At 28.3% G+C, this 12,675-nt stretch overlaps 1 protein-coding gene across 6 annotated transcripts in view; it reads right to left on the bottom strand.

The window, feature by feature from the left end:
• LOC142319563 (uncharacterized) overlaps positions 1-12,675 on the bottom strand; it is a 251,526-nt gene that overhangs the window by 71,682 nt on the left and 167,169 nt on the right. For all 6 annotated transcript variants that reach the window (XM_075356973.1, XM_075356972.1, XM_075356976.1 and 3 more), the window contains one exon: positions 8,065-10,408. In XM_075356973.1, coding sequence (XP_075213088.1) covers positions 8,065-10,381 — 2,317 coding nt within the window. In that variant the 5' untranslated portion in view covers positions 10,382-10,408. The remainder of the gene's footprint in view (positions 1-8,064; positions 10,409-12,675) is intronic.

Below are 12,675 nucleotides of genomic sequence, written 5' to 3'. Positions count from 1 at the left end.
ACAATTTAAGAAGCAAGAAAACAAGTAAGAAAAATATTAAACACTGATTTTTTTTTAGTAGCACAAGGAAGTCCCACAAATTATTTTATTAAAAATTTTCAAAAATTCAATCATATAAAGAAGTAATTTTACTTAACGTAGAACATTTATTTTTACTAAGACAATATCTAACGCCACATATGGCAAAAATTAAAAATATTTTAACAATTTTTTAAAGTAACTCTTTACTTCTATAATAAAGGTGACATTTACATCCATCTCAATTAACCTCTAAGATTAAAATATTTTTTTTTATAATTATCAGTTTAACAACAGTCTAGCTGGATAGTGAATGCATTACTGTTATTACATGAAAAATCTGTAATTGTGATCTAATGAATGTCATATATAAATAATTTATTATGTAGGCTAGTTGTTAAAACAGATGTAGCAATTATGTATAAAATTTAATTATTCGTTTGTAAGACTGTTTACAATTGTAAATGTAATATTTTTCTAAATATTTAACTTTATTTATTTTCAACACTTTTAAATTCAATATTAATTGTTGTTTCCATATCTAATGAGACAATAAAGACTAAAATTTTATTTTTATTTAACTGTAAAAATGTTTTAAAAATCTTACCGTAAAAGACAAACTTACGATTACAATTAATCTTATATCTTCTGCTATTGTGAAATACATCTTTTGATGTAATTTTATTAAGATTTAGATATTTTGCTAAATATTTTTAGCTTCAAAAGATATAGAAAATTATCCACTATTGAAAATGCGTACTAGTTATTTGTTTTTTTATTAATATACTTATAAACGATTTATCTTCAGAAGGTTTATGCCTAATTTGTTTTTCTTTTATTCATTTAGATTCTTTTCAATTTTTATTTATATTTTGTACAAAAAAATATAATTACATCCACTCTGATTTTATATAAATTTAATTTGTTTACAGTCTTTGTTTAATTCTGTTTCATTATAGTGTAAGTATGCTTTACTTACCATACCATAATAAATACTTTTGCAACAACAAGAGCGATATAATTTTGTATAGATTATATGCATTATGTAAGTAAGTCGTTTACTTACTCAAGTAACAATTTCTTGCACTTAATAATATTTTTATGCATTTGGAGGTGGTTTATAGTAACTAATTACAGTACACACAAATATTCCGTAAAATCTTATACATAAAATTATTTTTTAGGATTGCTGCAACCATAGTTAAATTCTATTAATTTTTATTAAAAAAAACATAAATAAATATATTTAAGTTCAATACGCTTTTACAAATAACACTTTTTCATTAATATCTTCCTACCTGATCTTTTCTCTTAAAAAGAATCAAGTATTTTAAAACATAAGCTATCATATCACACCAGATTTCATGACATTTGAGGTACAAAAATTAACAGCAGATGATACAAAATACACGAGCAGAATTTTATAAATTATTTTGAACTATGCATCTCAAAACTTTAAAAAGTTTACGTAGCTCCAATCTTTCAGCATACAATTCTTTCTTTCAAGTTATATATTAAAAGTAACAGGAAAATAAAATTAGACTTTTTTTTTCAAATCCAAAGGTGAGCTCACATCATTGAAAAGTAATATAAGATACTGCAAGACCTCAGTTCAAAAACAAATAAAATTATAGTTATTTTTATAAATAGCTTAAGACTATGTTAGTGAGACGGTCCTGAGCCAGGAACGAGCAATTGGAGAATTTTAATATGAATCTAATTTTGTGTAACACTCTATTGTTTAACTTATTCATGAATTTTTTTTTTGTATTGGAACAATAATACTTTAATAATAATAATAATATCTGCCTGTGTGAGGAATTATAATGTCAAAACAAAATAAAAAAATTACTAAAGTGAAAATTTTTTTCTATACCTTTTTAATATTTCCAACAAAATTTCTCAGCTTAGAACACAAAAAAGTTTTCAAACAAACATACCTTACATAAAAACAAATTTATTTCATTTGCTACATTAAAAAAATATACTGTACGCTGTAATATACATTACATATACCACACACACTTTACAAAAGGATTTTTTTTTAATAAAAGAATTCTCAATGAGCTCGATAAACACTGCTAATGAATGTTTTACTACTGAATGTAATGAATGTTTTAATACTGTTTCACAACCTGAATGTTTTACTACTTTCACATATCATTGGCTTGGATCAGAACTACATTAAGTCCAACATTTTCAATTTTGAGATATTCCATTTAAATATTTTTTTGGTGCATAGCTTTTGAGTGCAGAAATATTCTAAGTCCAATATTCAACAAAGAAGCTATTTTTTATATTAAAAAAAAGTATTCTATAAAAAAAATACTAATTTCCTTTGTGCAGAACCTAATTAAGCTCTCCTGAAAAAAATGAGTTTTTGGACTTAGCATAGTTCTGATCCAAGCCAACGATATGGAATCTTAAAACTGTATCAGTTTGTGAATTATTATTAGGTTAATAACTGGCATAAAAACACTTTATGAACAATTATAAAAAATGGATAAAAACAACCATACAACCATAAAAGTTCCTACAATTTCTTAAATGAGCAAGGATTATTTCAAACACCATTATTATAAAACATTTTGTTTCATACCAATAAAAAAGATTTATAAATAGGTTAAAATAACAGTGTACAATACAACTAAAATTTTACTAAACAGAATTAGATACCAATATGTGGTGATACTAACAGTTTCAGTCTAATAATTATGTTGTTACAATTACATTGATACACAACAAAGGCATACCATTGTTGACAGTGTTAGTCTTTAGACAGTGTTAGTGTTTAGTTTATTTTTGTATCTCGTCAAATTAGAGATTTAAGTTCCTATTAGGTAAAGCTAAAAAATTTACACTTAAAACATTTTATTTAGGATTATGCAGGGATTATTTAGGATTAATGCATGCAGGTCATCAAAAGTAAATAAAATACTGATTTAATCGGTAATATAATTAAAAAATAAATAAATGATGTTACACTTCTTTATCAATTAATTTTGAAACAGCAATAAAGGCATACTGCTGATATCGTTTTAGACTGCAGTAAACAATGATAATAACTATTTAATGTAAGAGTGTAATTAAAATGATTCATTTTACATTATTAAAACCAAAATTATGAAAATACATGTCTTAATATTGATGTCTTAATATAGACATCAATAAACCCTTGCAGAACGTTCTGTTGCAAGTCAAAGTCTTATATTTAATTACATAAGCTGATATGAATGAAGAAACTATACCAAGATGTATATTAACATCAGAAAATTATAGTAGAGGGTGAAATTAAATTTCATTAGTTTAAAAAAGTACACAGCCCAAAAAAACAGAAGCCATTCTTATAAAAATAGATATGAAATAACAAATCGATGTCCATCAGAGTTATTAATAATTCAAGAACACTTTTTCTATAACTTAATACAATTCAGAACTATCCCCTCCCATGTATTTCAAAAATACACTTCAACAAAAGAAAAGAACAAGTTAACAATTATTCTAGAAAACCCCTTTTTTAAATTTGTGAAAGTTAGATTTAAAACAGTGAATAACAGTTGAACAAGTTGTGCAGTTTTTGTAAAGAAATTAAATTTAAACCCTCGACAAATGCAAAGATAATCTGGCATCTTATGAATGTTCATGAATAAAGATTCTTATAACCTGATTTAACCATATATTTTTAAAATATGCGCTAATTTAATACTTCAAACCAAATAAATTGACTGTATTTTTAAATTTTTCAGAAGAAAATTTATTTTTGTAATTTTTGGTAGATTTCATAAGAAAGCTACCTATTGTAATGGGTACCAGGATTCAACTTTCGGAAAATTTCTACATACCTTCGCGCTTCACATCCCCCGACCCCAAAAACAATGCAGCTCAAAAGTTTATATATATATATATATATTTTAACTCATCCCAAAATCTCAGTCGAGTTCGTTAATGGCCAAAATCAGACCATGGGGGTGGAAATGAGGGGAGCTTTTTTAAAAAACAAAATATTGCTGTAACTTTCTTATTAAGTAAAATATCGAATTCATTTAAAGTTCATACTATTCTTTGGATAAGGGCCTAGAACATATGCGAGTAAAGTTTTTTGATATCACCAACCATTGGCCCAGGGAAAGGAAAAATGGGGTTTTGAAAACAAAAAAAAAATCATACCTCCCTTAACAGGCGTAGTATCGAATCTGTTTAAGTGGTTGTTAGTCATCTAAACATTACCTAAAACTTTTGTCTAAAACCATTTTTGATATAACCAACCCTTACGACAAGGACGATCAAAATGTTGCTGGAATTGTAAGAAGATGGGGCTTGTCGTATGCTAAACATGTGAAACTTTTTTTTACATGCAACTTTAAGGTAGAAATCTTTTTTATCCCCCTACTTAGCACCGGTGATCTACCTCCACCTTCTTGCATGTTGAAAGGGGTTTCTTTTAATTTACCCCCTACTACCATGTTACTAATAAATATTGCTATCCTGGTTAATAACTCATTACAATAAGAAACTGTGTTCTGTTTGAAGTCTGAATAATAAATAATCTTCCCATCAGTACTTTTAATTAGAAAAGTTATAATAATAAATGAAATAAGACAAATAGTTAAAACATTTGTTCCAGTTTTCTGACCCAAAAGAAATTGCTAATATTTGTGTAAATGATAAATAATGAAATATGACAATTCCAAATGATTTTTTCATGATTACTTACACAATTATTATTTACATCTACTAGCATATTTATAACTGATGTATAGTTCCCTGACATCCCTAACTTCTGTATTTATGAAGCAACAGGTGCAGATATAAAGAATTATATAAGTCTAATAGTCTAATTCAAGAAATTATAATTAAGATAATGCAAATAAATAAAATTTTACTTAGTTTTTAAGTGGTACACAATTCAAATCAGTAACCTGTTTTATTTTTGAAATTCAGTTTAAAACAATTGAATCAATTTTTAATTAATATTAATTAAATAATAATAATAATTTATATTATTTTTTTTAAATTTTAATTTAAAGTTTTAACACCACATTCTAATTGTAATTATTGTTTTACTAATTTCTTATGGATCCGGTAGCAATTTCACGATCCTACACATCTGTTTAGGCGAACAACCAGAAGAAGCTGGTCAAGAAATGCCAGAGGATTGTTCACCTGGCTCTTTTTGCATGTCAAAATGCTCATCTGATGGTTTTCCAGAGAAATTAAACCTCTTAGTCATACTTCCCAGCTGCATGGAATTACCACCCATGTACAGTTAACAAACCTCCAGAATATACGTAACAGCTGATTACATTATCTTACGAGGCATATTCATAAAATAAGTACTGTTCAATCATTAAAAAAATTATCTAGAGAGAAAAGGTTTTTACTTACAGTTTTTGTTTACTACATATCTACTTCAATTTTCCATATAATCACCATTCAGTTTTAATCCCTTTTCATAACATTGCACTAGTTTCTTTAACCACTGCATAGAAGTTTGCTGTCTGGGAATTGAACCAGTTTACAACAGCAGGCTTGAGTTCCTCATCATTTTCAAACTGTTGTCCACCAAGCTATTTTTTCAAATGCAAGAAGAGGAAGTAGTCACTACGTGCAAGGTTGGGACTATATGGAGGGTGGTTGAAAAGTTCCCTACAAAAATCTTGAATCTTCTTGGTTAAGGCAGGCGTGTGAGGACGAGCATTATCATGAAGGAGAATTACGCTGGACATTTTCCCATGTCGTTGAATTTGGATCGCACGTCTCAATTTGGTGAAGGTTTCGCAGTACACATCAGCTATAATTGTTGATCTACGTTTCATGAAATCAACCAAAATGACGCCCTTTTTGTCCCAAAGAAACGGTAGCCAACATTTTTCAATTATAATATGGAGATTGGTTAAGTTTTTTCGGTTTTGGGGAATTTGAATGGCGCCACTACATTGACTGTTGTTTCGATTCTGCGTTGATGTAGGATATCCATGTCTCATCGCCCGTAACAATGCGGGAAAACAAATCATCTTGATCTTGTTAGTAGCAGTCCAAAAAAGCTCGTCCACTGCACAATCTTTGCTATTGTGTTTGTCAGTAAGTATTTTCAGTACCCACCTTACACACAGTTTGTGATATCCGAGCTTTTCTGTGGCAATGGTGTAGATAGAGGTGAACCCAACATAAGGAAATTCATCAGCCAGAGCACATTGCAGTTTTTGGTTCACTTGTTCAATGATTTCATCGGTCTGAATACTGGACTAACCACTTCACTATTCATCATCCCCATTTGTAAAGCCATTCTTAAAGTTGTTTAAGTTTCCTTCACTCATTACTGTAGGTCCACACATTAGACACAACTCCTGATGAATTTCAGTAGCTGAAGATCCATCCTTTTGCACACAAAAATTGAATCACAACGTGCACTTCACAACTGCCAGCAGAAATGATTGTTGGACATTGTGATCTGCAGTCACCAACAGGCAAACAACTACTGAATCAAAATAACAACTGCAGTGACTTTGTAAATAGCTGTTAGATGGCCCTCCATGTGTGAAACTGTGTTCAGATTCGCTAATATTTAAATATAAGCCGGTGACCCTTACTTTATTAATATGTCTCATAATACAGAATCTAAGTAATTTCCTCATAGTTTCAACATAAACGCCACCAGTTGTCTAATTCATATCATCAGTAGAAAGTGGTTATGAACTTCACTCCCACCATCTACCCATGGTATGGTATACAATTAATACGTTTACCAATATTACATAACATATTACTAATACTACCCAAAATGACTACATATAATATAAAAAAAAAGTCAGTAGATTAGAACAGGAAAAGGTTAATGTTACTGAAATTTATTAAACTAGTATTTTTAAAGGTGGAAATGAATATTGCATCCATCCATTCCCTTCCTAATAGTGTATCATTATGAAAAAATTATATTACAAACTCTGAAAGCAAAACATAAACAGCAAAGGGTAAAAAATAATAAATATTCAATTTTTAGAGGCAGGAGAGGTTAAAGGTATTTATATCAATTTTTTCATAGCACTACTTTGTAATTTATTAAAAAAAAATTAAAATTTTCATTCCGTCAAAAAATAATCTTCAAAGGTCTTTTTCATCTGATTTTTCCAAAATAAAATCAATCCCCCTAATACATATGACTTCCATAACACACTTCACAACAAATTTCACGTTACACTGTAGAAATAAAGGTAGATATAACACATAGTTATTTTTAATGTAAAGATTTTTATATTATTTTGCTAAAGAATTCTCAAAACATTGAAAAATAAATATCAATAAATAAAGTTATGATTTTAGCAATAGCAATATTTTATCTTTGAACAATAATAAAACATTAGAACAATAAGATAAAAATTGAAATAAACTTTTAGAAAATTATGATTAAAAATGTATAAAACTTAAGAGTTCAAATTTAATGAGAATTCAGAGAAATGAAAATGCAAAACTTCAGCTGGGATCATGCATACACAAATCCTACTATATGTCAATTTCTATTACTTAGTAAAGATTAAACTGCTTACTGCATGATCAACTGGTTATAAATTAAATAGAAGACAGTTCTACAGATAGGAATTTGCACAAGTGCAATTATATTGCATTTATGTAAATGATAGGTACTGATCAATAATAGGACAAAAAATTAAATTTACTGCTGAGCTATAATGGCAATAAAGGGAGGATAAGTGATGGGGTTATAAGATTTCATCCAAAAATTTTATTTTTGAGATCACAATTACAGATTTCCCTAACGTAACGTTGGTAACAAAAATTAATTTTTTAATTAACCAATTCTGAAGGTAGCATCAGGAGAAACATCTGTATATCATGTTTATGTTAAACTATCTCTAAAAGCAACCAGAATGCATTACAACTAACCTCCTTAATCACAATTTTAAGTGCACATTAGTAGAATTTTAGAAAACAAATAAAAAGAGGATATTACTTTGTACAATAATAAAAATTTATTAAATTTAAGCACTGAATTGTGCAGATTTATTAATCATGAGTAGAAAATAAACTCACCAGGTTTCCGTTCAGCAGCAGTTATTGTATTTGATGTTAAGTTACGCACATCAGATATAAGAAAAGCAACTGGAATTTTTGGTAGAAGAGGTGGCAATTTTCGACCAGAACTATCTATTAAGCTTTCAGGAATAAAAGCGATCGGGATGGTCTCAGCTGTTTCACATGAACGTGGTCTTTGTTGAATATCAGTCGAAGCTACTTTAGTCTGATTATGGTTAATGCTTGGTTCTGAATCAGAAGATACTTTTCTGACACTGACTTTTGCTGGACTGTTTTGTACAGGTGGAAAACTAGGCCCTAAAAATTTTTCTAAATGGGAAGAACCTTGTTGGAAGAAAAACTTAACGGCTTCTGATATTTCTTTACTGGTTTCAGTAGTTGAGTTTTTGTCTGTCGCTGGAGTTTTCTTGTTTTCACTTACTACAGCGTCACTTACATTTTGTAACTGAACAACTTCCTTTTTCACTGCAACAGGTTCAGATGTTTGAATTACTTTAGCGGGAGAACAATCAGAGATAGGAGAACTGTACTTCACCTCTGATTTCTCAGTACATTCATCTTTACTTTTGCTCTCAATCGATACACAGTTTTCAATTAAACCACCTTTGTCACAAGCACTAACAGATTCATTCACTGAAACTTTGGCTACTGTAGATTCACAAATATCTGAAGTAATCAAGCATTGTTCCAATACAAGCATTTTATTAGTTTGCTCAGATGGTGTTTTTACTCCATCTACGACTGCCTCTTGATTTTCTGTTAAGTTAACACACGTGGCATCATTACCTGAGATGTTAATATCTTCTAAATTAACAAGGCTACTAACTTTGTCATTATATTCTGTACTATCATTACATTCTGTACTAATATTTTCTATTTTATCTATATCAATTACTGGTTCTAATTCTTTTGACAGTGAATTTAAAATTATGTCAGGTGATTCTACTTTAATAACAGGCGCTGAATCAACAGAAATACTTTTTGAATTTAATTCCTTCTCTTCTATAAGATGAGTAACATCATTCTTATTCAACAATAAGTCTCTTTCCTCCTTAACAGTAACAGATTCAGATTTATAACATATATTAATATTATCATCCATACAACAATCTCTTACTGGTTCTTCAACTTTTAATGAACTTAAAGATGGTTTATTGCTATTAATATCATTTTCTGCAAAACTGTTACATAGTAAGCTTGAATCGTCATTTTTTTCAATCAGTATTACACTTATATCATCTTCCAAATTCAAACTATCAACTGAATCTAGTTGCTTTTTCTCCACAGTATAATTAGATAATTCGAAACACTGTAACTGTTCGCTAATGTTTGTTGTAGTAACTGAATCTGTAACATTGGAATCATCATCACCTTTATCAAGTTCACATGAACCGGATAGCTTATCAGTACCGTTGTTACTTTTTTCACTAAAACAGGCTAAATCTACCTTTACTTCAATATCCTCTTCCCTAGATATAGTGCAATGTTTTACATCTTCATCACCTAAATTATCATCTTTATTTTCTGATAAATTAAGAAGAGGTTCACATGATTTAACAGATTTATTATCACAGGTACTTTCCAACAGATCAGAGTCACCTCTTTCAGATAATTCATTCTGTAAAACATCTTGTGCAGTTTGACATTCAGTCTTACTATCTACAGAATTTGTTGAAACTTCTTTAAACTCTTCACTAACCGCAGTAATCGACTCTTCTTTAGATGTTCTCACATCATTTTCAACTTCAATAATTTTATCAGGAATACTTAATTTTTCATCTTTGGAAGACTTATCACCCGCAAATTTCTGCTCATCATTATTAACATCAACTGCAGGTGTAACAATAGAAGTCAATGACGAATTTGAAGTTATGATTTCACAAATAGATTTAAACTCTTTATTTTCTTCAACTGGTCCTGTCAAATCTTTCTCTAAGTCTCCATCAGGCACAATCTCTTTGCCATCTTCAATAATAACACTTGAAATTTGTTCATTAAGTAAATTTAGATCATTTTTTATACCAAATTGGTCAACTGAACACATAATTTCATCACCTACACTAATCGGACCTTCGATATCAGCCAAATTCACAACCATATCAACATTATCACGATTACTATTTCTTTCATCCACCTGACAGTCAGTAGATGGTGGCAGTGAGTCCGGCTGTGCAGGATGCATTGGTTTCAGTCTTTTATCATTACTGTCGGTATCATCTTTTATACTCGTTTCAGTCTGAGCAGTCATCAATCCAGAACTGTTTTCTTTATTATCAATTGGAGTCATCTCTGCAGATTTTTCTGGCCAGTCCATTTCAACGTAAACAATCAGCTAAGTCTCCTGTAAAAATAAAACAATACATATAAGTTAATGGTTAAAAAAAAATATTTTAAAAAACTTCACTTTACTACTAAATACGAAACTATGTAACACAAGTAAGTATTAATGTATTTAAATTCTTATATATATACATATATACACACACACAAATTTTTCTAAAAATTACAAGTTTCCTTTTAATGACACAATAGTGTCATAAAAAGGAGACTTTATGCTTTATAAAACATTTAAAATTCCATTATTAAGTAATGTTCTCTGTTTTAGATTGATTTACAGAATACCAAACGGCAAGTATCATTTTATCTTACTTATTGTTAAATGAGAACTTCTATTTAATCTTTTAATTTTAATTACATGCATTAACAAATATTTTTTTACATACTGGTACCACAATATTACACATTGAGCTATATTTCTAACAATTCATAAACTTATCACAAAAGTTTTTTTCCCTACTTTACTTTTTCTAGTTAACTATTCATAATTATTCATGTAAAACCTAAAGATTTTTTTGTTAAAAAAGAACTGCACATTCAATTGAACTTAAGTGGCAGGAACACAACTGAACAAAACTTGAATAAAAATGAACTATCAACAAAGTAATGATGTTAATAATTCTTTTTGTTATCTTTTTAAGTTTTTCTTGATATAACCCATAAATTTCAAAAAATTTAAAACTAATATGGAAAAACTGTATATTGAATTTAAAATAAATCGTAACAAAATATTGTAATAAGCAGAAGCCTTTAAAGCAGAACCAATTATATAAACTGCCAACAAAAATGCTCATTACATTATGCTTAATATTTACTACATAGTATTAAAACCTAAAAATATATCTATATTAATAAAATGAAAAAGACTACTGAATTGAACTTTAAAATTACGCAATCTTAAAATGTCCAAAATCTACTTAATATTTATTATAAACTGATCTTTAAATAATTAAGAAGAAATAATTGTTTAATGGTGATGACAGTTATTTATTCATGATACTACTTAACAGAAACGTCATCAATGTAAAAAATTTAATAAATACTTATAAATTATTAAAAACATATTACTGCATCCAAATTATGACCACATATATCAAAGTTACTAACTGATTTCAGTTAGATAACTGAGTACTTTCACAAATATTGATAATATTCAACAAAAGACATCTTTTATAGATAATTTTTTCCCATTTAAAGTTTAATTGGGAAAAATTAATATTTAAATGTGATACATTGTGGCTTACAGTGTTAATAAAAATAAAACTTTACACTAAATAACTTAAAATAAAAAACTTGTCACAAAATAAAAAATATAAAACATGATGTGAGAAACAGTAAAAAAATTAAATTCAAATATTAAAAACTAAATACACAAATAGCATGTTTGAATAGTATGTCTTGGATAATGCAAAGATGCCTTTTAATCTTTGTACATGTTGGTCATTTTTTTACATTATTGTTTATTTGTAAACATTACTCTGAAAATTAAACATATGGATTTATAAGCTCGAAACATTAACCAAATTGTACAAAGTTACTTTTCTTTATTCTTTCCTGTTTAGCCTTCGGTAATACAGTTCAAATAATACTTCAGAGGATGATATGTAAGAGTGTAAATGAAGTGTAGTCTTGTACAGTCTCAGTTGGACCATTCCTGAGATGTGTGGTTAATTGAAACACAACCATCAAAGAATACTGGTATCCATGATCTAGTATTCAAATCTGTGTAAAAATAACTGACTTTACTAGGACTTGAACGCTGGAACTCTCAACTTCAAAATCAGCTGATTTGGAAAGACACATTCACCACTAGACCAAGCCGGTGGGTTGTAGAAAGTTACTGTATTAAATTAAACTATCATTCTCAATTAAACATCATGTTAATTTATAAATTAGTACAACCTTATATACTGCTAAATTAACTAACAGAACTCTGCCAAAAATTGCAGATAAACAAATAAACGGCAGAAAATGTCATCTAGAAATATAATAAAATAGAAAATTTAAAAAAATTTTCCCTGTAGGTATATGCTTACTACCATGAAGAAAATTCTTTTTTAGAATAACATTCAGGAAGATTTTTACATAAATACTAAAAATCATATACCAAATACTAGAATTGCATTAAGTTTTAATAATATAAAACAAATTTCTATTTAATATATAATCAGTAATTGTAATTTATTTTAAATTTCAGAAAAATGATTAAATAACTTGTACTCTGTTAAAAAGCATTTACTTACAGGAACACTTTCACACTATTTCTGTACA

The sequence above is a fragment of the Lycorma delicatula genome, chromosome 2 (assembly GCF_047948215.1).
Source record: "Lycorma delicatula isolate Av1 chromosome 2, ASM4794821v1, whole genome shotgun sequence".
Classification (NCBI taxonomy): Eukaryota; Metazoa; Arthropoda; class Insecta; order Hemiptera; family Fulgoridae; genus Lycorma; species Lycorma delicatula.
Note: the sequence above shows the minus strand (reverse complement) of the source record. Positions and strands in the feature narration are given on the sequence as shown.